The sequence below is a fragment of the Lichtheimia ornata genome, assembly GCF_029851405.1.
Source record: "Lichtheimia ornata isolate CBS 291.66 chromosome Unknown scaffold00125, whole genome shotgun sequence".
NCBI classification, from domain to species: Eukaryota; Fungi; Mucoromycota; class Mucoromycetes; order Mucorales; family Lichtheimiaceae; genus Lichtheimia; species Lichtheimia ornata.
In genome coordinates, this window is record NW_026695445.1 from 26,309 (window position 1) to 51,160 (window position 24,852).

Consider the following 24,852-nt stretch of genomic DNA (forward strand, 5'->3'; position numbering starts at 1 on the left):
TACTTGTTGTCCCTTCGATCTACTCAAGTACTGTATGCCGAGCATAAGCTAGAAAAATGATCCTGTTCGGCCTTTGTACATTGTCTCGTAGCTCCTGTTATAGTTTGTTTCTGGCAATAAGAGGTACGTGTGCTCGTCTCAAGCTCGCTGCTACAGCGCGATAGCAGATGTTCATAGTATAGTTTTTTGTGGCTTTTTGAATGAATAAAAGTTTTTTTCATTATTTCTCTCGCTATGTGTATTATCATTGGTTGGGGATATGGTGTAAAAGGAATAGTGTGTATGAATAGCGTGTATATGGCCCAATGATGGCAGTAATAGCACCTACGACCGCTCCTTCTTCGTATGAACAGCAGCAATAAGGCTACCTGAAACGGCATTCGCAAGCCAATGGCATTGCCTATTGAATCGATCCCCCCATCGCTATCGTGTAACTTGCTGCCTCTAAACCCGCGTTTAAAGTGGCAGGTTCATCTAGTGTTTCTCCCATTTATTGCCAGCATAAAAACTAACGAAACACTACCATCATTCGACGTTGACCATGGCCTAAACACGGCATGAAAACGACTTGCCAACTCCAGTGTAGAAGTGGTCAAAGCCTGTATTGCGATTTTGGCACTTTCACCAAAATACTACGACTCTATATTACCACCCACAATGGTTGGCAAGTCATTTAGGCAATTGGCTGTCGAGAAAATGAAGGTCAAAATTGGGTGCATTTTTCTCATCATCTACCAGGTTTTTGGAGTTGCTCTCTTCATCTGCAGCATTAGCAGTGGTATGAAAAGCTGATAGAAATGTCGAGGAATAAGCCATGGTCCATGAAGTGTATAGCTTTGGTTTAGCCTTCTTTGGGTATAAAATTGGGCATCAATTTCTTATGTGACTGCTTTTTGAGATTGTTTTAGATCGATTCGGAGCATGCTGTTACCTTGTCGGGGTTTTATTTAAAGCCCAGTTTCCTTATTTAGCTAAGTATCTATATGTATACAGTGCCCGCTCGATATAGTTATCGGGTATGCTTTTTATGTAAGAGATTCTTCAATCGAAAATATAACACTATCGTGTGGGTGGATCGGGGATGAAATATTCTCCGGTTGGCATGGTAAATGCATGGAGCACCTGATGTGTGTGGATAATGATGATGACCTCATGATATGCAGCCAACACGCGTCCAATGTGTATGTCGTTTCTCTTTTTTTTTTCTGTAACAGCTTTGCTCATGACCACCACGCGCAACTCACTGAGCAACCAACAAAAACTAGAGATCTGCAAAGCGATCAAGGTTAAGAAGCTTAGCCAGAGAGAGGCGGCTAGATGGGCGACAAATGAGTTCAAGTTCGAGAAGCCTTTGATACAAGCAGCTGTGTCCAAGATTATGAAGAGCGAACGGCAACTGATGCAAATGAACGAAGAGCAATTACGCAACAAGCGTAACAGAGCAGCAAAGTTTCCAGAGCTGGAGAGGGAGCTGAGCAAGTTTGTCGACTACATGGAAGCAAACAACAAGCCTGTGTCACGTAGTTCTTTGGTATTGCAAGCTTTCGCTATCGCAAGGAAGCAAGGAATCGAAGTTGATGGTGAAAAGCCAGAGATTACGTTCAGCGACGGGTGGTTGACAAAGTTTGAGCGACGTTTTGGCTATCAAGCAAGGCTTATGCATGGCGAGGCTGGCTCTGTCGACCTCAGTCATCACACCATACAAGAGGTGATAACAGATATCAAGAAAGAGATTGCCAACTATGATATCGCCGATATCTACACCATTGATGAGACCGGCTTATTTTACAAGCAGGCACCAATACACACCATGTCTAACTAAGATAGCATTGAATTTCTTGATTTAGGAAGCATCAATATCGCCTTGCATCAGTACTTTATGCTCAAGGGAAATATGGACAACTGTATGAGACTGATCAAAAGCTGGCCATGTCATGGATACAGCAAGCATGGAGATGTGTTACCCGTGAGACAACTACGAATTGCTTGCAGCATACAACATTGTTCACTACTGATACGAATACCACCAATGGCTCCTCAAATGATCACCCGGATGATGCTTCGGACGAAATGACAGAAATGATAACCAGCATTCACTCTGAAATCAATGATATCAATGACATTGACTTGCATCCAGCAGAAGAAATGGAGGACATCCATGAAACATTCGCTGACGAAGATGAAAAATTGGACACTAACAATCAGGATGGTAGGTTGGATATGTGCAAACCCGAGAACGTACGTTTGATTGTAACAAGTTATCTTGGCTACATAAGATGATACTCAAAATGATGACGAGGAAACACCAGCCGTTTACCATATGACTCACTCGGAAAGGAAAAGGATGCTTTTGGACTTTTTGGAGGCTTACGACGTAGATGATGAAATGGATTTGGACATAGCGACCTTGGTGAGAAGGAAGCTTAATAAGCTTTCTTCTGAGGAGATCAATTCTGGCAAACAAACTTCGATAACATCGTTCTTTAGATGATAGATTGATAGTAAACGCTTGCATTCGTTATTGGAATCATGACCATTAAAAGTGATAACATATGACATATAACTTATGGACCCATTTTATTAATGAAAAGCGTATTGCATTGTGAAAAGCGATTCCTAAATAGAAATTATAACTCTATCGCGTATGACTATATCGAGCGGGCATTGTATATAGTATATAAAATGTGGTCCCCTATCTTTTCAGTGATCCGTATATTCAAAAACATTACAGCAGCATGTTCACCATATGCGTATCGTGTTGGATCGTCTCACGAATGCCAATTTGCTATTGAATCCCGCCAGATGCCATTTTGCGCAACAAGTCGTGTATTTGCTCGGCTTTAGGGTGTCAGCAGAAGGTGAGGTGTCGTGTATGGATGTTGTAGTATGGAGACGTAGTAGGAGTAAGTGATACTCGATGAAGGTGATTTATTCTCAAGAGGAAGAACAAGGAAAATAAGATTGGATAGTAACCAAGGATAACCATACACGAGCTGAGTCTGGATGATGGGTACACGTGATTATTCATGGACACGACATCACCCTCCCCCAGGCTGTTAAGCCGATAAAAGTGTTCATGAGCGCGTTTGTTTTATGGGGGAATAAAATTAGCGGCGGGATGTTTTAGATGATGCAAGACGCTTGTTTGATTTTGTTTGTTGTATGCCGCGTTTTCGCTTATTGCTGTTATTGTTGTTTTGGAGGAGATGAGCAGGAAGCTGCTTCTTCTTTTGACGCCAATATTTATGCATGATGCCTGGATCATCAAAGCTTTCTGGTGGTTCCCAGGTGTCGTCTTCGGACGTATAATCTTTCCATCGTACCAGGTATTGATCTTGATGTGGTGCCTCAGGGTCCTTACGGTGTCCCATAATCTTGTCAACCACATATCTTTTCTCGGCAATAAATTCTTGTGAGACGATAGCAGGTTTCAATTCGTGCGGTGCGTATGCTCGTTTTTCCATGTCATCGGTAAGGTCTTTGAGTTTGTATGATCCACCTTTTGTTTTGCGTTTGATGGTGAATGGACCTCTGAAGGTGACATCTAGTTTGCTTCTTTGTCGTTTTTGCGTTCAGCTACCATCACGTGGTCATCAGGTTTGAACTCAACGAGCTTATGCTTCTTGTCGAATTCCTTTTTCCTTGCTTCGTTCACTTGTAAGGTGCGCTCATTGATTGCCGGGAATATGATTTCCTCCATCTTGTTTGCATTTTCAATCATTTCTTCTACACTCATGGATCGTCTTGGTGCGTCTTGGCTGTAGTCCTTGAATTCATTCAAGTTGCGTGCAAACATCAAGGCGAAAGGGCGTGATTTGTGTCTCGTTGATACTTTAACGTTTAAGGCTAGTTGTGTAGCGGGTACGTATAAATCCCAATCGGGAATAGCGCCTTCCATTGATTTCTTGATGCCATTGATTGCACTTTGCACCCAACGCTCAGCACTGCCATTTGCTCGAGGATTGTAGGGTGTGATTAAACGATGGTCAATGCCCACTGTTTTTGTAAACAGCTCCATGAGTTCATTTGAAAATTCACTTCCATTGTCGCTGCTCACGATTCTTGGTATTCCAAAGGTGGTAAAGGCGTCAATTAGTTGTGTGACAATGGTGTTTGCTTTTTTGTCAGGGATTGGTTTCAGTAGGCAGAATCTTGTACAAATGTCCACCATGATGAGCAAATATTCATTGCCTCTATTTGTTTTGGTTAATGGACCTGCAAGATCAATAGACCAGTGGTCGCCAGCAATGTCACAGCTGATTGGGCGTAGAGGATTGTATCCACGTCGTATGGTGTTTACTTGTAGGCATTTTGCACAACTTTGTGTTAGGCGTAATGCATCGTTTTTGATGTGTGGCCAGTGCATGCCTTTCATGTGAATGTCATTTACGATTGCATCGGCACCAAAGTGACCGAGAAGATGAGATTCCATAAGTAGCTGGTGACGTGCTTCAGGTGGTGGTTCAATGTAATCCCTGCTGATCCTGTGTGCGGCTCTAGCGATTGGATCTTTGATTGTATTGGTTTCATCATCATCCTCATCATCTGATGGACCCGATTCCTCGTTGTCCTCATTGTTTGTCATAGGGTTGTCATGCTTAACCTTTTTGTGGTTTTGCAATTGCTGCGGGTTTTCACCCTCCCCCAGGCTGTGAGCATCAGGGAACAGCCGAGAAAGTCGATCTGGCAGCGTATTAAGTATACCTTTGATGTAAACGATTTCGAAATTGTAGTCGAGGATGCGATCGAGCCATTTTGTGAGCATTGGGTTGAGTTGTTCCTGGGAATGTAAGTATACCAGAGCTTGGTGATCGGTATACAAGATAAATTTGTTGCCCCAAAGATAAGTATGGAAGCGATTGAGAGCAAAGATGATAGCCAAAAGTTCCTTCTTGGTGATTTGATAATTGCGTTCAGCGGGTTTCAATGATCGAGCCATAAAAGCGATGTAGCGTTTTTTGCCACTTTTCGAGAGTTGGTATAGGACAGCGCCAATGCCGTTGTTTGAAGCATCGGTTGCCCCATAAAATGGACGATCCATAAAAGGTTGATGTAACACAGGATGTTGTGCAAGCACCGCGTTGATGGCTTCAAAAGCTTGTTGTTGTTTTGGACCCCAATGTTTACCAAGGTATTTGAGTTTGCGTAGGCAATTCAAAGGTGCTGATAATTCTGCAACCCTTGGGACGTGAGCGTGAAAGTAATTGATAACGCCCATAAATCTTTCGATGTCCTTGCCGGTTTGTGGGGTTGGCCATTCCTGCGTATTGGCTACTTTGCGGGGATCAAGAGTTTTGCGACCGCCTTCAGAGATACAGAATCCCAAAAGATAAACGGAACGCATTGCAAATACGCATTTAGCGCGATTGAGGACGAGGTTGACTTTTGTCAGCCTTTCAATGACCGTAGCAACGTGATGGACATGTTCTTGCATATTAGCAGAGAAGATTACCACATCATCCACGAAGGTAGACGTAAATGGTAAGTCGCCCAATAGCACGTGCATACAGCGTTGGAATTTTGAGCTGGTGGATTTGATGCCAAAAGGCATGGACACAAAGCAATAAGCTTGGTTGTCAACCGGTGATGTAAAAGTTGTGTGCACGCGATGTGGCGGATGAATTGGTAACCGGTGAAATGCTTGTGTGAGATCCAAAGTGGTGAAAACATTTGCATGCTTTACTTGGCGAAAGATTTCATCGATGAGAGGTAAGCGATAGGTTTCATCAGGCAGGTGAATGTTTAGAGCTCGTGGATCAAGGCATAGGCGAAACTTTGTTTTGTCACCGTGCGCATCCTTTTTGGGAGCCAAAGTCAAAGGATTATTCCAGCGACCATAAACTTCTGCCGGTGCCTTCTCAATAATGCCATCGCGTAACCACTTGGAGATTGTTTCTTGTATCATGGGAAGATGTTTATCAGCAATGGGGTATTGTTTTTTGTAAACAGTCTTGCCGTTGGTAGGGAGTTTGACGACAGCTTCAGGTAAAGTGCAGAATGCATTTGTGGGGATAGCCTGATTTGCATCCAGCAAGGGGTCAATTGTTTCAAACAATGCCTTTCGTTCCTTTTCAGAACCTGCTGGAGACGCGTTTGGCTTTGGTGGCTTCTCTTCCGCTTCTTCAACCTGTGCTTCTTGATCGTCCCATTTGGCTACCAAACCTGCGAAACCGATACGAAATGTCTTCATGAGATCTGTTCCAATGCTGACAGGGTGACCTCTTGCAAGGTTCATGACTTCAAATTGGTGCGTGACCTTAACGTGGTTATACGACACAGCTAACTTTTTTGTTGTGCCCATACGAGGCAATTTGATAGAACTATCTGCAAGTGTGATGTTTCCATGTACGTGTTTTATTTGAATGCCCAATTCTTTACAGAGTTTAGTATCGATAGAGGAAAAGTTTGCTCCAGAATCGAGTAAGGCCAATACACGTTTGTTTTCTATCATCACGGGGATAGTGATTTCGTCAGCTTGTGCCTTTGTTTCATGTTTTGTTGCCATACGGCTTTTCAACTTACAGTTGTCATCAGCTTCAGTCATTGAGACATCAGCGTCAATGTTGCTTTCATCCAAGCCTGATTCAGAGGAACGAGACGAGGACGCAGAGGTTGAGTTGTTGTCGGCTTCGGCCGCTTGATCCGCTTGTGGGATGATATTGGCACTACGTGCAAGGAATTGTTGTGGGGCTTTACGCTTTTGCAAGACGTGTGAGGGAGCTTTGCCGCTAGCTATTCTTTTTCGTGCTTCCTGTTTACAACGGAAACAATGGTTGTTTTCATACATCTTGCCGCGGGGATCATGTGGGCACTCGTGGCTGCCATTGTTGAATTCCACGATTTTACCTTTTTCATGCTTGAAGCAATGCGAACATGCACCTTTTGGTACATTCTGAAATTGGTGTTTGGGTTGCTTGAACTTACGTTCGTCGCGTTGATTGGTGAAGAAAGTGTCTGTGCGAGATCGTTTGGATCCAGCAGTACCAAAAGTTGGCATAGTGTTGAAGTTGGCAAAGGCGCGGCGAAAGTGTTCAAGATCCACCGGCCAGTCGGCTCCATATTTCAAATTAACATGGTCCGAAGCAAGCTGATTAGTACTTACTAGCATGTTTTCAAACATCAAATCGCGAATAAAGGCGTCTTGTTGCGGGAGTTTAGCCTGATAAACGAGATCTGAAAAGCGTCGCACAAAGGAGCACAACGCCTCGTCGTGTTTTTGACGACAATTAATGACCTCGCCATGCAGACGACGTTGTTCAGCTGTCGTATCGAACAGCGTGATGATTGTTGCTTTAACCTGGACCCAAGTGAATTCATGACCAGGCTCAACGTCCGCATTTTCCAATGCAGACATGAGGCGCTCTAGTTGTTGTGTATCTAAAGCGTAATTTACGATTCGGCGCCAATGTGTGTTTTTGCTTTCTTCGCTTTCAAAGCCATTGTAATTCATCACACGGTCTACTTTTGTAGCCCATTCTTCAGCGCTGTGAAATTTATGCTGACGAGCAGCAGGATCCGAATGTTGAGTGGATGGCGTGTTCAAGTAAGGGATTTCTTTTGGAAGCTTTGGTGGGCGTGAAGCCTTTGGTTGAGCATTTTGGCTTAATGCCGAGCCCTCGGACGATTGTCCATAAGTGGTAGGAAAGAAAGCGGGGTTAGCAGGGAACATGTCGTGGTACGTTTCTTTGATACTTTCGATTTCAAGCTTAATGGCCTTCATCTCCAGACGATGTCCTCTCAATTCCTCAAGCGTTTGGGCCTGATTCAAAAGATTACTCTTAGCCATCCACATGTTCTGTAGACGTTGAAGAGTCGCAATTGTTTGCTTCTCCTCATCAGCATACACAGATGCCGAGGCGCCAGTTGCAGGCGACAAGTTAATGTTTGGTACAACGTGAGACGAGCTCAGAGGTTGAGATTGTTGAGAGCCATTATTGACCTCAGATTGGCGGTGCTGAGGAGGCGAAATAGCCAACTCTTGCATGCCACGAACAGGGGCTTCTGCCACGCTGCTATCATTATTAAGCAAAAAGTGCAAATTAGGTGCACGGCCATTATTGGCATTGTTGACCATAGGAGGCAACGTGAAGACATTGTTGTCAACAGGGGCAAAGGAATTGTCATTGCGATAGGGGTTGTTGCTGCTAAGTTGGTTGACAGCGTGGTTGATGGAGTGGTTGTAGCGAGTGGTGTTCTCGGCGTTGTTGTTAGCGTTGTTGTTGTTGTTGTTGTTGTTGTTGTTGTTGTTGTTCATAGTAAAAATCGAGACGTTGTTGTTGTTGGTGAGTGTTCACTTAAAAAAAGATGAGGTGTCGTGTATGGATGTTGTAGTATGGAGACGTAGTAGGAGTAAGTGATACTCGATGAAAGTGATTTATTCTCAAGAGGAAGAACAAGGAAACTAAGATTGGATAGTAACCAAGGATAACCATACACGAGCTGAGTCTGGATGATGGGTACACGTGATTATTCATGGACACGACAGAAGGCATTACATTAGACTCGAGGAAGGTCGCCAATGTGTTGGAATGGCCAAGTCCTCGACATGGTAAGGACATCCAACGATTTTTGGGGATCGTTAATTACTTCCGAGACCACATTCCAAATGTGTCACGTTTAACCGCCCCACTCGACGCTTTACGACATGCTGGTAGCTTAAACAATACATGGAACAAACATCACGAGGATGCTTTTTACAAAATAAAGTATGCGGTATCACATGCACCTACGCTTAGGCATGTTGACCTTCGCTTACCATTTCACCTAGCAACGGATGCCTCTAATGACGGCACCGGTGCGGTTTTATATCAGAAGTACAATGATCATAACAACATCGTGGGCTTCATGGCTCGCGCCTTAAGCAAATCTGAACGAAATTACTCTGTAACGAAACGTGAACTTCTGGCTGTTGTATTTGCTCTCAAGAAGTTCCATAAATACTTATGGGGAAACCCATTTACCTTATACATGGACCATAAGGCCTTGGTCTATTTGAATACACAAAAGGATCCTAACCCGATGATGATTCATTGGCTGGGCACATTGCTTGACTATACATTCACCGTGGTATACTTACCTGGTATTTCCAACATTCTCCCAGACCATTTGTCGCGTCTCTTTTCTCCTCCTAGTCGCACGCTGGCAGGGGGTAAGACATACCACTCTAAGACTACAAATCATAATGAAGACAACATGATAATGCGGGCAACGCATTTAGATGACATGATGCAACCTCCAGAGGAGGAACGTCATACCATACCGGATTTCCCGAAAGACGTGGAACATGAGGTTAATGATTTCGTGGTTAAGGTGATTGCTTTCGTGGGTGATGATTATTTGTTCGTGGCTAATGACAAGTGAGTTCGTGGCTGGTGGTTCTTGGTTTCGTAGGTAGCGCTTTTGGTTTCGTGGGTAACGTCTTTTGAATTGGTGGGTGCTGCCTTTTGAATTGGTGGGTGACGCTTTCGGTTTCGTGGGCGCGGCTTTCTATTTCGTGGAGGATGACTTTAATTTTCGCGCAGGATGACTTTAATGTTCGTGGGTGGCGCTTTTGATTTCATGGGTGACGATAAAGGTTTCATACGCTGCATTGCTAGTCAACATTGCATACGATTTGCTGATTGATGTCCGCTGTTGCATAGAATGGTTTATGATCACCCGCGAAATCAAAAGCGCTACCCACGAACATTAAAGTCATCCTGCGCGAAAATTAAAGTCATCCTCCACGAATTAAAAAGCCGCGCCCACGAAACCAAAAGTGTCACCCACCAATTCAAAAGGCAGCACCCACCAATTCAAAAGGCAGCACCCACCAATTCAAAAGACGTTACCCACGAAACCAAAAGCGCTACCTACGAAACCAAAAACCACCAGCCACGAACTCACTTGTCATTAGCCATGAACAAATAATCATCACCCACGAAAGCAATCACCTTAACCACGAAATCATTATCCTCATGTTCCACTTCTTTTGGGAAATCCTGTATTACAAAATGCACACTTGTTCGGCCATTTTGGTGCCGATGCTATAGTAAAAGCAGTACACAATAATGGGCTACATTGGCCAGCAATAAAAGAACAAGGATTGAGAATCGTCAACGCTTGCAAAGAATGCCAAAAGTATAACATTGCACAAAAAAGATATAATCCTTTGCAACCAATAAGGACGTATGTGCCCGGAGATCATTGGGCATTGGACTTAGCCGGCCCTTTGACGACATCTACCCAAGGTAACAACTATTTACTTGTCCTCGTGGTTTGTGTCTTACGACCAATCCCTAATAAGCAATCGCACACAATCGTATCCACTTTGGTTCAAATCTTTTCCGATTTTGGGTTACCACGAGTACTTCAATCCGACAATGGATCGGAATTTGTTAATGACTTAATGCGACATTTCAAAAGAGCATCAGGTTTTGACCACCGTTTGGTAACACCTTACCATCCAAGGGCCAACGGTGTTGCAGAACGCTGGGTTCAAACATCATTAAGGGCTATAAAGAAGCGGATACAAGGAGTACATAAAGACTGGGACTTGTATGTTCCAGCAGTGCAGTTGGCCATGAACGCAAAAGTAAGCACACGTATAAATACTGCTCCATTTTCATTAATGTTCGCTCGCAAATTAAGTAATTTTGAAGACTATGGTAATGGTGAATTGTTGTCACCGATGGAAAGGCATGATTTATTAGAACGCATTGACATGATGAATACAGTGGTCTTTCCAGCCATTAAGGATAAAATGGAAGCTGTAACTAGGAAGCAGAAAGGGAAGTTTGATAAACATCATAACATTACAGAATTCCCTAAACAAAGTCATGTGATGAAACGTGTATACAAAAGAAAGGGAAGTTGTATCCCGAATATGAGGGACCTTACACCGTAGTGCGAAAAACAAAAGGAGGTTCCTATGTTCTTATGGATGAGCAAGGAGAACTTTTACCTATCGATATACCACCTTCTCAGTTAAAGTTGATCTCGCAGGACGAGATCATGCCTGCTGATGATGTCTATGAAGTTGACTTCATCGCAGCACACAAAAAGGAGCCTCACGGTAGCTACCTTTATAAAGTAAGATGGAAGGGGTATACTGCTGAGGACGATACTTGGGAGCCATATGACCATTTTAATAGCACCGAGGTCATCACCTCTTACTGGGAACGACTTGGTGTAGATTGTCCTCACGATACAAACCAAACAACCTTGCTTAATTCCACATCCAAAAGAAAAAGAAAACACGTCCATCAGGTACACAATACAACACGGACTTCTAAAAGACGTCGCCAATGATTTACCCCTGGCAACGCCCTGGAGGGAGGTGATGTTGTATTCGTGTATGCATTGTACATGATCTCACTATGACAAAGAACAGGGATGCTGGACATCCCATGTATATAAATCTGTTTCAATCATGCATAAACCCATCAATGTAAATATCCATGCAATAGTAAAAGTATAAATAGGGATGATCCCATAATAAAACACCCGGCATCAGTCTCACAGTACTCGATCTTGTCTTTAAACCTTTGTTTTTTACTATTCAATCTTCTTGAACACCACAAATACATCTTCCGTGCTCATTAAGACATCTTGCAGCTGTGCATGGACCATGAACCATGAACCGTTTCACTGTTGCATATGCATCAGGATACCCAGTACGATCTGGGATCTCAGCAGAAACAATAGAATCAACCTTGTCTGCGTCGTCAGGAACATCATCAGGTGTAAGGATAAGAAGGATGTGGGCATGAGGAAGTCCGCGCTTTTGAAACTCGATGGTATGGACATGGGCAACGACTCTTCCAAGGACATGCCTTCTTGTGAGATCATCCATAAATTCCTTCATCTTGAGACGAAACATCCGTGCAGTAAGATCAGGGCGATCAGGTGCTGTTTGTGGCGGGATAAGGTTGTCTTGAATTTCTGGCCAGGCAGGATTGCAAGTGAATGTGATGAATAGATGAGGTTTCCCGAATCGGCGTACAATGCTGATAGCATCTTGATAAAGCTTATGCATATGTCGAGGGCTTCCTTCGAAACCTGATGGCAAGATATAACGACGACCAAGGGATTGCATGTCGTTATCACCAAGTCCCATAGCATCTTCCACATTGCGGTACGAATCCAGGGAACATGAGGACATAGTGTAAATGATCGTACAGCGGATGTCATCCGTCAATTTGCATAAGCCCTTGACCATGACGGCTGATGACAATATTGCGATAGGCAGTGGAAGAGGAAGAGATTGGGACCACAGCAGCAATTTCAGCAGTGGCGGGTTGTAGAAACTGACCACGATGGCCACGGCTGGAAGAACGATCGGAATGGATGGTGATAGCAAAATCATTGTCAGGCTCATTCTCCAGTTGATCAGCAGCACGTGTGTAGATGCGAGCAAGAGGGTTGACATCCAAGATCATGTCTTGCAATTGTTGCACAATATCTCGATCAAGGCCACCATTCAGAGAAGCACGAATATCGAGTTGTTGGTTTGAGTCGCATATATAAATTTGAGCGAACCCTGGCTGTTGATTTGACGGGATCATTGAAGTAGCGATGGAATGATGAATAACACCGTTGGCACGGAAAGTGTAGACTCCTGATCTTGCGTTTGCAAGGTCTGTGTCAAGCTTTTGGGATATTAGGAAACATGATTAGGTGCATGCCAAGATGGAACTGAGAATGGAAGGGCGAATCATACATACCTCAGCACGAATAGAGGAGAAAGCAAATGCGGAATTGTATGCACGAATGTTGATACGGAAAGCGTTAGAAACCTCATCTTGGGCAGTAAGCAAGCGAAGTAGTGGATCAGGTGGAGGCGACGGCAATGTAAGTGAAACCTTTCCTTTGTTACAGCAAAAGGAGTATTTTGGATTTGACATGGAGGAGTCCGCACGTTCAGCAATCCAGGCCTTGGCGTGACAATGAGGACATGTTGACGACATTTCTCCAAAGGAGTGTCTGCCATCAGGACCAATATTGTCACGTGGCCTGGCTGTTGGATGAAAATCGGAAGGAAGCATCCTGGCAGGGTAACGGCGTTGGGGAACCTGCCGAGTGGTGTTTGCATTGGGTGCAGAAGGTGCATTTGGTGTTGAAAGTACATTGGGTGTTGAATGGGCAATGGGTGTTAAATGGGCAATGGGTGTTGAATGGACATTGGAAATGTTGCGAGGGTTGTTGGGACAATTTAGATTCGACCGTCGCAAATGTCCAGGTTGACCACAGCTGCTGCAAGTATTGGTGGAAACGAAGATGGTATTGGAAGTGTTGGCAGTAGGAGTGGTAGAGACGACGTCGTTATTGGTGGTTGTGGTATTCGGGTTAAGTGGACAGGTTGAAGATTGGCCTACTTGACCACAGCTGGTACATGTAGGTTGGGCAATAGGTGCAAGGTTTGTTGCAATGAAGATGCTCGTTTGGTATTAGGTATCTACAATAAGTACAATGGAGTTAGCAGATAATGAGGAGGACGGGCACGTGATTAGATTATTGTTACCATTGACGAAAGAGACAGGCACATTCCGGATCTGTGGTAAGATACTTTCTCATCTAGATTTGTAGTAATACCTTTTGGTGTGTGTAACGTCGGACGCTGGTATATATATCACCCGATGGGGCCGTCAATTGTGATCATGCGATATGTATTATATAGATGTGCGCGGTCTGTGGGACGTGCTATCGTGATTTGAAAATCGGAGGCCACACAACTGTTGTAAGGCTCATGTTCAAAGTTGATGGTGTACCTTTTCACAGGAATACTGCTCCGGGCCGATGCCTTACAAATGTGAAATTTATATATAGTATTTAGGTGCGTCCGATCTATGCAATAACCAGTTTACATGTATGTTGCAATAGTGGCTGGGGAGCGATGAGCCTATGAAAACGATTGGTTATTTTGTAATAAAGGTTGGACAATGACCATTTTTGCTTGTAGCGCCTGACCTAGTTAATAGATTGCTCTCCAATTTGGTACACCGACGTCTTCCGCATGTGGTAATGGATGGGAATGCTTTCGCGGAGTTTTAGATGGCTACAGAAATTTATGCTGTTATATCAGATTATATTCTCCACAATACTATATACTATAATGTACAATTCCTTTCAGATTCGATGTAGAAAACTTTTCCAAGTCACAATTATCCAAACATTTATCTCCGATGTAAACGCTATAAAAAACAATCATTTTGCACTTTACCCGGTATCGATGGACCACTGCATTGATGAGATATTAAAGAAACATTGTAGACACCTGTGAAGTTTTGTCGTTATCGTATGGCTGATTAGATCAGTGGCCAATGATATAACTTTTGGTGTTGCTATGATAAGTGATGATCTTTTATTGCTAAGGATGTTCACGATATATATATGTTCGATGTATGGATTCTATGAATGATGTGGAAGATGCTAGTAAAGAGCTTCTAGCAATTGCCAGCATCAAAAGGAAAAGGGTTCTAGAAGGAACGAGCAAAAGCTAGGTCACGTGGTCACATGACCTACGACAGTTTTTTAAAAAAGAGTTTTACTGAGTTTGTGTAAAATATTACCGAGACTCGAACAGGGACCATACATATGTTAAGCTAGAATGATGGCCACTAGCACATAACATACGTATTGGTTGACAAGTCCAAAATTTTACTATATACCAAACTACTACTTCCTTTGGTAAGATTTATGACGTCAAGCTCGCCTTTGGTGCTTTCCACGTGATGTCCTTTGACGATGCTTGATGTTTCCCTCACACTCCTTTGTCTTTCCCTTTTTGGATTCCCCGATGCCCCGTTTCATGCACCACATTTTGCCCACGTCATTCCCTGTTTATTGCTTTCCCTGTTTACCTGTTCCCTGTTAGTACTTTCTTTACGAGTTCTTTTCCCTTTACTCATCACTTTTGTTATCCTTGCTTCCTTTCTGACTTTACGACTTTCACTTCAGCTCATTCCACTTTACTTGTTATGTTGTTCATTCACACTTCTACATTGACACAGTACGACAGCACCACGATTGCACCCTGATCTCACATTCGTCATGGCAACGACTTCTCTTGCGACGTCTTATCATTTTTATCACTCACTCGGTTGTCCCTGAATGCACCATGATCATACATTATCATTCAGACGCACTGTATGTAAATCCAGACATACTAAGATACACGCACACGCACACACACACACACAAGCACACGCACACACACCCATATTGTTATTATCATTGTCATCATCATCCTTGTATTTGTCAAGTCAATATAAATTAGCTCAATGATTGAATAAAGAAAGACAAGCTTTTTGAAGCCGAAGATTTGAAGAAGGATTGTTTCCTATTGCTGATCGCTGATATTGTGCGAACGAGACCCTTTTTACCTTTAGACTATTCACACACCCCTCCCATTGTTCCCTTTTTCTCTCTCTCTCTTTGATTATCTTTTCGATTGTTCATTGCAGGTTGATCTTTCAGTCTTCAGTGTTCATTGTTTATTTTACATTTCATTTGTATTCATTGTATTTCTACTTGCCGGTGGAGTCTTTCTTATTTTATCTACCCTACACACACAACTTACCTCCCCGGATATTCTTGAACAACCCTTAGCACCGCACGTGTCAGATTGGTGTCAGCAAGGTGGAAAATGTCAGCAGATCAAAGTACGCGTGCCGTGCCATCAAGCATGTATGCTGAACTACAACATAAGCGTCACCTTTATAAGTTTCTATCTGAACCCAAGGATTTCCATGGTACCTCTGATCGTAACCCTTTGAGTTGGTTGCGTCATCTTGATCGTATTCGGCGTGGTCTTGAGTTGAAGGATGAGGAAGTTTTACTTGTGGCGTCTACTCATTTTCAAGGACAAGCTGAACTCTGGTGGGACACGGTGGAGGATGAAATTAAAACATGGACGCAATTCAAGGAAGCGTTTCGTAAGCAATTTGCTGAGTCGTTGCAAGATCGCTGGTGGTCAGAGTTGGAGACTATGGAGCAAGAAGATGACCAATCAGTTGATGATGTTGCATTAGCGATTCTCGAATTGTGCCGCTTACTTGATATCAAGGATAAGAATTATCACATTCGCTGCTTGTTACGTGCCATGAAGCCTGAGATTGGATATGAACTCGAGAAGGGTGGTGTTACTGCTGATTGGGACAAGGTCATCAAGTCGGCTCGTCAAGTTGAAGTTGTCATGAATAAGTATACCAAGTCTGGATTTTCGGTGCCAACCAAACAAGGTATTACAAGCATTGATTCAACCACCAGGAGTATCTCGTCCAAGAACAGTGACAAGGGTGCCAAGAGCGATTACGATGTTGCAAGTATTGGAAGCTCTCTTGATGAGCTAGTTTCTGGTATGCGCGCATTGAAAATCAATCTTGTTGACAAGCAACCACGTGCAAGACCACCACCAAGAGGACCCATCCGTTGTTTCCTTTGTCACCAGGAAGGCCACAAGTCGTATGAATGCCCTGACAACAAACCGGGAAAAGCGACCGGGCACCAGTGAACGGAGGTACTGGTGCCGTCAATATAAAATCCTCCAATACACAAGATCAAGGTTCCAAGGAGTCGAAGCCTGGTGATGTAAATTTCGTTGGGAATGGTGATGCTGTTGAAATCATGAATGCACAAAAACGTACCGCTGATGACGCCTCATTATCCAATCATGGTGCCGATAAAGGAAAAAGACCTGCAAGAGCCGTTGCATCTTCAGCTCAACCCATGGATATCGAACCGACAAATCAAGTTGTTGGCCAAAAGAGAACAGCAAGACCAAGACGCCGTGCACCACCAAGGAGATTAGTAGTCAATACACGTAAGCGTGATATTTGGCGAAAGTTGGGTCAACTCGATGCTGGATTAAGTATGGCGCAATGGATCTCGTTGGATAAGGCAGCTTACAAGGATTTGCGTGATGGGCTCCGATATCTTTATGGTCGCAAGCCTAAGGCCGAAAATCGCAAGTCCCAGGCCCAAGTGAATAACATGGAAGTTGATGTCGGTGCTGATGAAGATTGGTCCACTGAGTCGGAATGGTCTACATCAGATACAGAATCAGTGTCTAGTGTAGATTCATTAAGATCCGATGACACTCTCCATGATTATCCTTACAACTTTTCCACACTTCAATCAAGCAAGCCCATGAAGGCCCAAATCGTTATCAATGGTGAACCAACCGAAGCAACATTCGATACAGGCGCAAGCGTATCCGTTATCTCAAGACCGTTGGCAGAAAAACTTGGCCTTCAACCCAATGGTGATTGTCTACCACTATCGTCATTAGGACAAACATCAGCTGGAGTTGGCAAAGTAACCACCCACGTACCGATAAGAGTTGCAGGAAAGTACCGCCCAGAGCATATGTGCATTTTCGATACTCATCGCCCCATTTGCTTGTTAGGTATGACTTGGTTTCGTGCACACGGCATTCGTATCGATCATACTGATGCTAGCATTGTCATTCCTATCAAGAATGGGCATGGGTCGGTGGTGCTGCAATGCAATGAAGGTGCTGAAGGACAAGACGACTTGTTGGCAAGTGAAGAAAACGGTGTTGTGTTTGCTGCAAACATTACTGGTGGCGAAGGTGAACCAGTTGACATCGTGGACCTGAATGACGGACAAGCCGAGGTGTTCATGACAAGTGTTGCCGACAAGAGCCATTGTGCTGTTGAAGAAGAACCAGACCCAGGTGCAAGCAAGTTGTTGGAGTTTTACAAGGAAGAGCTGTTGGGGAATGGAAGCGTTGAGGGCGATGACGTTTCAATCCCAGCGGAGATTACCAATCTGTTGGATCAATTTGAGCATTGCTTTGTTGAGCACAGTGGATTGGGTCGCGTGAAAGGATATGAGCACCACATACCTCTTCAAGATTCTACACCAGTGCGTTCAAAACCTTACAGGCTTACTTGGGAAGAGGAAGATCATCTCAGGAAGGAACTTGCAACCATGACGGACTTGGGTTTGATACGACCTTCCAAAGGCATATGGACGTCTCCTATTTTCTTTGTACGCAAGAAAACTGGTGAATTGCGACTCGTGATTGATTATCGACAACTAAACGCCAAGACCGTTAAGGATGCCTATCCCCTCCCTCATTTGGATGATTTGCTCGGATCCATGGCTGGTGCTCAAGTTTTCTCTACACTCGATGCTGCTAGTGGATACTGGCAAATACCATTAGCACAAGAAGCAATCGAGTTGAGTGGATTCGTTACCAAGTATGGGACTTTTGAATTCACTGTTATGCCATTTGGCTTAACATCTGCCCCTGTATGCTTTCAACGAACAATGACAAGTATCCTCGGCCCCTTCATTGGCAAGTTTGTGTTCGTGTTCATCGATGATATCATCATCTTTTCATCATCAGTGGAAGAGCATGTTGAACATCTACGTCAAGTACTTCAAGTTTGCGATCAAGCAGGATTACGATTGAAGCGTGCTAAGTGCGAATTCGCTCGTACGTATGTGGAGTATCTTGGCCATATTGTATCAAACGAAGGATTATTGCCATCACCCAATAACGTTGTCAAGATTCGAAAGATGCAAGCCCCTAGGAATGTTGATCAAGTACGCTCTTTTATTGGGATGGTGAACTACTATCGTCGACATATCCCGGAATGTGCCCAACTTCTACATCCTATATCTCAATTGATGAGGCGCAAAGGAAGGTTTTATTGGGGCCCTGATCAAGAGGCTGCTTTCACCCATATCAAGATCCTTCTCACTGGCCCACCTATTTTATCGTACCCGGATCGTGAACAAGTGCCTATTTTGACAACCGATGCATCAGGTGAAGCTCTTGGTGCGATTTTGTCACAAAGCCCTGATGGCAGTGATAACGAGGAAACCGTTATTGCTTATGAATCCCGAGTTTTACGAGGTCCCGAATTGGCGTATGCAGCAGTACATCAAGAGGCTTTAGCCATTGTATGGGCTGTGCACAAGTTCAGACATTTCCTTGCTGGTCGTCGCTTTGTACTTCGAACGGACAATTCAGCCCTTACATACATCTTATCCAATTCCAAGCCAAGTCCCAAATTGCAACGATGGGCAGCTGCTCTTTTGGAGTACAACTTTATCATCCAACATCATCCCGGCAAGAAGAACCCAGCAGATGCCCTTTCCCGATTGCCCTTTGCTTAAGATAGAAACATTGATGAACCCATTCCTTTCCTTTTGATTCGATTCACTTATTATGATGACAAATTATGTTGAACATTCAATCGTGCTGTGCTTATATATGACTTTCAATTATGATTATAAAAGACGTCAATGATTCAAAGAATAAAGATAACAACTCTTTCACTTTTTCTTTTCTTAATCATACACAAATCCTGTCTACATCCTATTTTCCTGTTTCAGCCGTATTACACTACTATTTAAATAAGGCGATTCATCGCCTTGTTTTTGAACCATCTTGTTCCACAATGGAGTACCCTTATTACTTGGCTTTGTATTACTACATCACTGAGGGTCGCTATCTTAGCGGTGCCGATGAATCAACTAAACGCAAGCTACGTTACCAAGCACAACGTCTTGAAGCCCATCGAGGAAGGCTGTATCGCAAAACCGATGATCCAACATTCTTTGGTCCTGAGGTTCTCCATGAAGGAAACATCGAGGAAATTGTTAAACAAGTGCACAATGAAGGTCATTTCGGCGAGATACGAACATGGCAACGTATACGAGAAAACTTCTGGAGCCCTGGTTTATCGAAGTATGTCAAGGAATTTGTTAAAGCATGTCAAACATGCCAATTTAGACAGCGTGCCCCTCGAAGACGTTATGCTCAAGCAAATCCAATCCAAACACCAAGTCGTCCATTTTTCATGATTGGTTGCGACGCTGTGGGTCCCACGTTGGAACCAACAAGGCATGGTAATCGTTATCTTTTGGTGGCGATTGATTATTTAACAAGGTGGCCAGTGGCAGCTGCAGTACCCAACATCAATGAAGAAACAACAGCTGATTTTCTATTCAATCAAGTGGTAAAGACATATGGCGTACCTTCCTATATTTTAACGGATCGAGGATCCAACTTTACATCTGAATTTGTTCGAGAGTTTCTACGTGACATGGGCTGCAGACATATTACCACTACGGCGTATCGACCCCAAAGTAACGGCCTTTGTGAACGATTAAACCAAACCTTAACCCAAACCATTGCCAAAATTGCACGAGACGATGATAAAACTGATCGATGGGATGAGTACGTGGATATGGCATTGTTGGCTATTCGTACGATGCCAAACGAATCAACAAGGTTTTCTCCCTCCATGCTATTGTTTGGATATGAATTGCGTACCCCGGCAACATGGCCTGCCCCAAGGATCGATTATGTTGAAGGCGAGATTGAAGTGGAGATTGCCCAACGTACACGAGTCATAAAACATCTTTCCGATACAAGCCGTGAACAAGCACGCATGCGAGTTAAGGAAAGACAAACACGTGACAAGAGGCGGTATGATCAAAATGTGGCTCCTCGTAAACGCTTTCAAGTTGGAGAGCAGGTGTTGATGCGTGACAAGGCACCCGTTGGCAAGTTTAGCGATCGGTGGATCGGGCCCTTGGTGGTAACGAAAGTCAATAGTCTTGGTACCTATCATCTGGCGTGACCATCATCACGTAAATTGGATGGCGCAGTACATGGGGACATGTTAGTTCCATATCATCAACGGAGAAACATGGTTCCTGATGTCCAAGTACAGCGTGCGGCACAAAAATTTCAAGCATGGATCTCACGTTCAAGGTTGGATTAGTCTTTTTCAGTAGTAGTTTGGCTTTGTGGCGGGAGAGATGACAAGTCCAAAATTTTATTATATACCAAACTACTACTTCCTTTGGTAAGATTTATGACGTCAAGCGGATCATTGAAAAGATAGGGGACCACATTTTATATACTATATATACATAAATATACGTAGCTAAATAAGGAAACTGGGCTTTAAATAAAACCCCGACATGGTAACTGCATGCTCCGAAACGATCTAAAACAATCTCAAAAAGCAGTCACATAAGAAATTGATGCCCAATTTTGTACCTAAAGAAGGCTAAACCAAAGCTATACACTTGAGGGACCATGGCTTATTCGTCGACACTTCTATCAGCTTTTCATACCACTGCTAATGCTGTAGATGAAGAGAGCAAGTCCAAAAACCTTGTAGATGATGAGAAAAACACACCCAACTTTGACCTTCATTTTCTCGACAGCCAATCGCCTAAATGACTTGCCAACCATTGTCGGTGGTGATATAGAGTCGTAGTATTTTGGTGAAAGTGCCAAAATCGCAATACAGGCTTTGACCACTTCTATTTTTGGCGCTTGCGTGGGTCACCAGACCGAAATGTGAGGAGGTTGCTGACACGGCCGGTACAGTGAATTTGATGTTTATCTCCGGGATTGATTGACAGGTAAATAATATGGTCGAAATATCCAACAATGACTAATGAAGTACTGCTGTATATCCAATTCAATGCGATAAATGATCCTCAAATGGTCACGGAGTTCCTAACCCAACAACGTATTCCACAAAGAACCTTTTACTCTCGATAAGGATGCCGTTTATTTCATTCACAAATACACTTCTTTTATACTTTTCATTTATCAAGCGGATCTATGTAATGATGATGACGAGTAAACACGTAAGCAAGTGATACAATCGATACAGTTTTCAAGGGGGCAGAATCGGGTAACCGATGAGATGATAACAAGAGAAGAAGGAAGATGTCATGGTCGTAGCATCACGTGAGCACTGATCATAATGCCTTGTTACAAGCCTTGACCCTTTAGCCAAAAAGGGTAAGTTTGACCGGAAAACCTAGTTCGCGCCGTGTCAATCTCCCCCCTTAGGTCAAACTTATTCATCTTGTATCCTCTCGATCCAAGCCTGGAATTGTTGTTCTGCTCGCCTCACTTGTATATCCGGTACCATCTTCTTGTGTTGTATGTATGGAATGAGGTGGTCTCCATTAACCGCGCCTTTCAGCTTAGTTCGATTAGGACCTGCCAATTCGTAGACCCCATGCGGAGTTGAGCGTGTGACTACCATTGGCCCAAGCCATCGAGCATGAAACTTTGATTGTGGGGTAGGATCTCGCATCAACACCTTTTCCCCGATTGCGAATCGTCTCCGAATATGTACCGTTTTATCATACAACTGCTTTTGTCGCTCCTTCTCCCTCATTGCTTTGTTCCTCGCATCGTCTCGTAATTGCACCAACAAATCGTTGATTGCAACAACTCTTTCAACTACTGCTTCAGTCTCTTCACCCAACACGAAGTCTTGTCTTGGCATTGGCCAGTTTGCTGGTGTCCTCATTTCTTTTCCATACAACAACTTGGCAGGCGTGTATCCGGTACTTTCGTTGGGCATTGTTCTTATTGCCATGAGTGCTGGCGTTACAAATTCGTCCCATTCGCCCATCTTGTCCTCGTCCAATGCCAACTTTGCTATTGTATTCACCAAGGTTTGGTTCAACCTTTCGCAACAACCATTAGTTTGGGGACGATAAGCAGTCGTCGTGAGATGTCTGCAGCCTAGGCCCTTAAGGAAGTTTACCACCATTTGCGACTTGAAGTTGGAGCCTCGGTCCGTTAATAGGTAATTGGGTACTCCATACTTCTCGACAATTTCCTCAAACATAAACTTTGCAGTCGTTTCTTCATCGATCCTAGCAACTGCTCGAGCCATCGGCCATTTTGTCAAGTAGTCCACTGCCACAAGAAGATACCGATTCCCGCTTTTGGTTACGTTCTGAGTCGGCCCAACAGCATCACAACCTATCATGTAAAAGGGTGTAGCATGGATAGGTATAGGCTTGGCGACGTGATTTCTTTTACGAGGTATCCTCTTGCGGATTTGGCATACGTGACAGCCTTGTACTAATTCCTTGACTCTTTGCTTTAGGTTTGGCGCGTTATATTGTACTCGCACACGTCGATACGTGTTACCAATCCCAAAGTGTCCTTCTTCATGCACTTGTCGAATCACTTCATCAACGTTTCCTTCATGCAACAATTCATAGCCCAGTTCTTCTTCATTATCAGCCTTGTAATACACGCGTCCAGCATACACCTCGAATCTTCTTGCTTGATCCCTTAGTCTTCTCTTGACCGTCTCGTTGGCATTTCTCGGGTACGTCCTCTTCTGCAAGTAATAGTACAATGCCAAGTACTTGGGATACTCCATGGCTAAACGAGGGTCTTGGCCGTTATTGAATGGATGATGTAGTAGATGAAACTTGGACCAGCGAACAGGTGATGGGTATACAAGGATGAGTAATTCGAACAAGGAAGAACAAGGGTAAGAAAAGATTTTCTTTGAGATATTCGATGATGATTTATTTGTTCTAATGATTGCTTCTATTTATATCTTTTCAAAATCTATTATCGATGAAATGGTGGAGTTTCTATTACAAGAGACAGTGATCGTTGATGTCATAGTCGTCTTCTTCAAGGGTACCATGCCACTCGGGTCCCGATTCGAACGTTCGATCCTCTTCTTCATAATCGGCAACCGCTACGAAATTCACGGGTGATGTAGGTAACAAACGGGATAAAGCGTCAGCGGGATTGAGTTTGCCGGGATGATGTTTAACCTCGAAATCGTACTCCATGAACATTGCAGCCCATCTTTGAAGTTTGGAAGGCTTGGTACTGTTCAAGACAAAAGATACGGCAGAGCTATCCGTTCTCAAGATAAAGGAACGACCCGAAAGGTAATGTCGAAACTTGTCCACGGCCCAACACACAGCTAACGCCTCTTGATGAACTGCCGAGTATCGTGTCTCTGGACCACGTAACACACGAGATTCATACGCGATTACTGTTTCCTTTTCGGAAGATCCATCTGGCGACTGGGACAAAATAGCTCCAACACCGAGTCCCGAAGCATCTGTTGTGAGGATCTGGACCTGTGCACGATCCGGGAATGCCAATATAGGAGGGTACGTCATGATCTCCTTGATTCCATCAAAGGCCTTTTGTTGAAGGATCCCCCACTCAAACTTGGTTTCCTTCTTCAGCAGAGTTGATATGGGTGCGAGAATGCGTGCGTATTGAGGAACGAATCGGCGGTAATATCCACTAAGGCCAAGGAATGATCGTACTTCTTCAACATTGCGTGGAGCGGGCATTTCCAGGATCTTGGATACATTTCGAGCTGTGGGAGAGAGACCTTGATCTGACACCACGTGTCCCAAATACTCGACTGACTTTTGGCCAAAGCTACACTTACTGTACTTCAAATGCAAGTTTGCCTTATCACATGCTTCGAAAACCAGACGTAAGTGTTCTTGATGTTCGCCCATGGATCTTGAGTAAATAATAATATCGTCGATGAAACAATAGACGAACTTGCCGATGAATCGCTGAAGGATGGTATTCATGGTACGTTGAAAAGTTGAGGGTGCAGATGTTAGACCAAAGCTCATGACGTTCCATGTAAAGGTACCGAAGGGACACACAAAGCCCGAACGTTCAGATGCTTCCTTTGATAGTGGAATCTGCCAATACCCACTGGCTGCGTCCAAGGTTGAGAACACGCATGCACCTCCCATGGAATCCAAAAGGTTGTCAATTTGAGGAAGTGGATACGCATCCTTGATCGTTCGCTCATTCAACTTTCGATAATCCACCACCAAGCGCAATTGGCCATCCTTTTTCTTGACAAAAAAGATTGGTGAAGTCCATTGGCCATTAGATGGTGTAATCAATCCGAGATCCAGCAAACGAGTCAACTCCTCCTGCAAGTACTTCTCCTCCTCCCAAGTAAGGCGATAGGGCCGAGAACGTATGGGTTCCATACAGCGTACAGGTAGCAAGGCTTGAATTTTTCTTCCAAAAAGAGCGGCCTTTTAATTCCA

The 24,852-nt window shown here is 43.8% G+C and overlaps 11 protein-coding genes across 11 annotated transcripts; 5 read left to right on the top strand and 6 right to left on the bottom strand.

Moving 5' to 3' along the window:
- Positions 1-1,378: 1,378 nt before the first annotated feature.
- On the top strand, positions 1,379-1,822 carry O0I10_012390 (uncharacterized protein; the record flags this gene model as incomplete). The annotated part of the gene is made up of 1 exon (XM_058492321.1): positions 1,379-1,822. One exon carries the CDS (start codon positions 1,379-1,381, stop codon positions 1,820-1,822), a length of 444 nt encoding a protein of 147 aa, XP_058336909.1.
- A 107-nt stretch (positions 1,823-1,929) lies between these two features.
- Positions 1,930-2,491, top strand: O0I10_012391 (uncharacterized protein; the record flags this gene model as incomplete). The annotated part of the gene is made up of 2 exons (XM_058492322.1): positions 1,930-2,209; positions 2,277-2,491. The coding sequence occupies 2 exons, from the start codon at positions 1,930-1,932 to the stop codon at positions 2,489-2,491; spliced, it is 495 nt and encodes a 164-aa protein (XP_058336910.1).
- A 616-nt stretch (positions 2,492-3,107) lies between these two features.
- O0I10_012392 (uncharacterized protein) lies at positions 3,108-3,464 on the bottom strand (the record flags this gene model as incomplete). The annotated part of the gene is made up of 1 exon (XM_058492323.1): positions 3,108-3,464. One exon carries the CDS (start codon positions 3,462-3,464, stop codon positions 3,108-3,110), a length of 357 nt encoding a protein of 118 aa, XP_058336911.1.
- Positions 3,465-3,544: 80 nt separating this feature from the next.
- Positions 3,545-8,254, bottom strand: O0I10_012393 (uncharacterized protein; the record flags this gene model as incomplete). The annotated part of the gene is made up of 1 exon (XM_058492324.1): positions 3,545-8,254. The coding sequence occupies one exon, from the start codon at positions 8,252-8,254 to the stop codon at positions 3,545-3,547; it is 4,710 nt and encodes a 1,569-aa protein (XP_058336912.1).
- Positions 8,255-8,472: 218 nt separating this feature from the next.
- On the top strand, positions 8,473-9,360 carry O0I10_012394 (uncharacterized protein; the record flags this gene model as incomplete). Its single annotated transcript, XM_058492325.1, has 1 exon — positions 8,473-9,360. The coding sequence occupies one exon, from the start codon at positions 8,473-8,475 to the stop codon at positions 9,358-9,360; it is 888 nt and encodes a 295-aa protein (XP_058336913.1).
- Positions 9,361-10,917: 1,557 nt separating this feature from the next.
- Positions 10,918-11,289, top strand: O0I10_012395 (uncharacterized protein; the record flags this gene model as incomplete). The annotated part of the gene is made up of 1 exon (XM_058492326.1): positions 10,918-11,289. One exon carries the CDS (start codon positions 10,918-10,920, stop codon positions 11,287-11,289), a length of 372 nt encoding a protein of 123 aa, XP_058336914.1.
- A 250-nt stretch (positions 11,290-11,539) lies between these two features.
- Positions 11,540-12,142, bottom strand: O0I10_012396 (uncharacterized protein; the record flags this gene model as incomplete). The annotated part of the gene is made up of 1 exon (XM_058492327.1): positions 11,540-12,142. The coding sequence occupies one exon, from the start codon at positions 12,140-12,142 to the stop codon at positions 11,540-11,542; it is 603 nt and encodes a 200-aa protein (XP_058336915.1).
- Positions 12,143-12,167: 25 nt separating this feature from the next.
- Positions 12,168-14,223, bottom strand: O0I10_012397 (uncharacterized protein; the record flags this gene model as incomplete). Its single annotated transcript, XM_058492328.1, has 3 exons — positions 12,168-12,629; positions 12,705-13,365; positions 14,216-14,223. The coding sequence occupies 3 exons, from the start codon at positions 14,221-14,223 to the stop codon at positions 12,168-12,170; spliced, it is 1,131 nt and encodes a 376-aa protein (XP_058336916.1).
- A 5,192-nt stretch (positions 14,224-19,415) lies between these two features.
- O0I10_012400 (uncharacterized protein) lies at positions 19,416-20,603 on the top strand (the record flags this gene model as incomplete). Its single annotated transcript, XM_058492329.1, has 1 exon — positions 19,416-20,603. The coding sequence occupies one exon, from the start codon at positions 19,416-19,418 to the stop codon at positions 20,601-20,603; it is 1,188 nt and encodes a 395-aa protein (XP_058336917.1).
- A 1,242-nt stretch (positions 20,604-21,845) lies between these two features.
- On the bottom strand, positions 21,846-23,177 carry O0I10_012401 (uncharacterized protein; the record flags this gene model as incomplete). The annotated part of the gene is made up of 1 exon (XM_058492330.1): positions 21,846-23,177. One exon carries the CDS (start codon positions 23,175-23,177, stop codon positions 21,846-21,848), a length of 1,332 nt encoding a protein of 443 aa, XP_058336918.1.
- Positions 23,178-23,400: 223 nt separating this feature from the next.
- On the bottom strand, positions 23,401-24,792 carry O0I10_012402 (uncharacterized protein; the record flags this gene model as incomplete). The annotated part of the gene is made up of 1 exon (XM_058492331.1): positions 23,401-24,792. One exon carries the CDS (start codon positions 24,790-24,792, stop codon positions 23,401-23,403), a length of 1,392 nt encoding a protein of 463 aa, XP_058336919.1.
- Between the last annotated feature and the right edge of the window lie 60 nt (positions 24,793-24,852).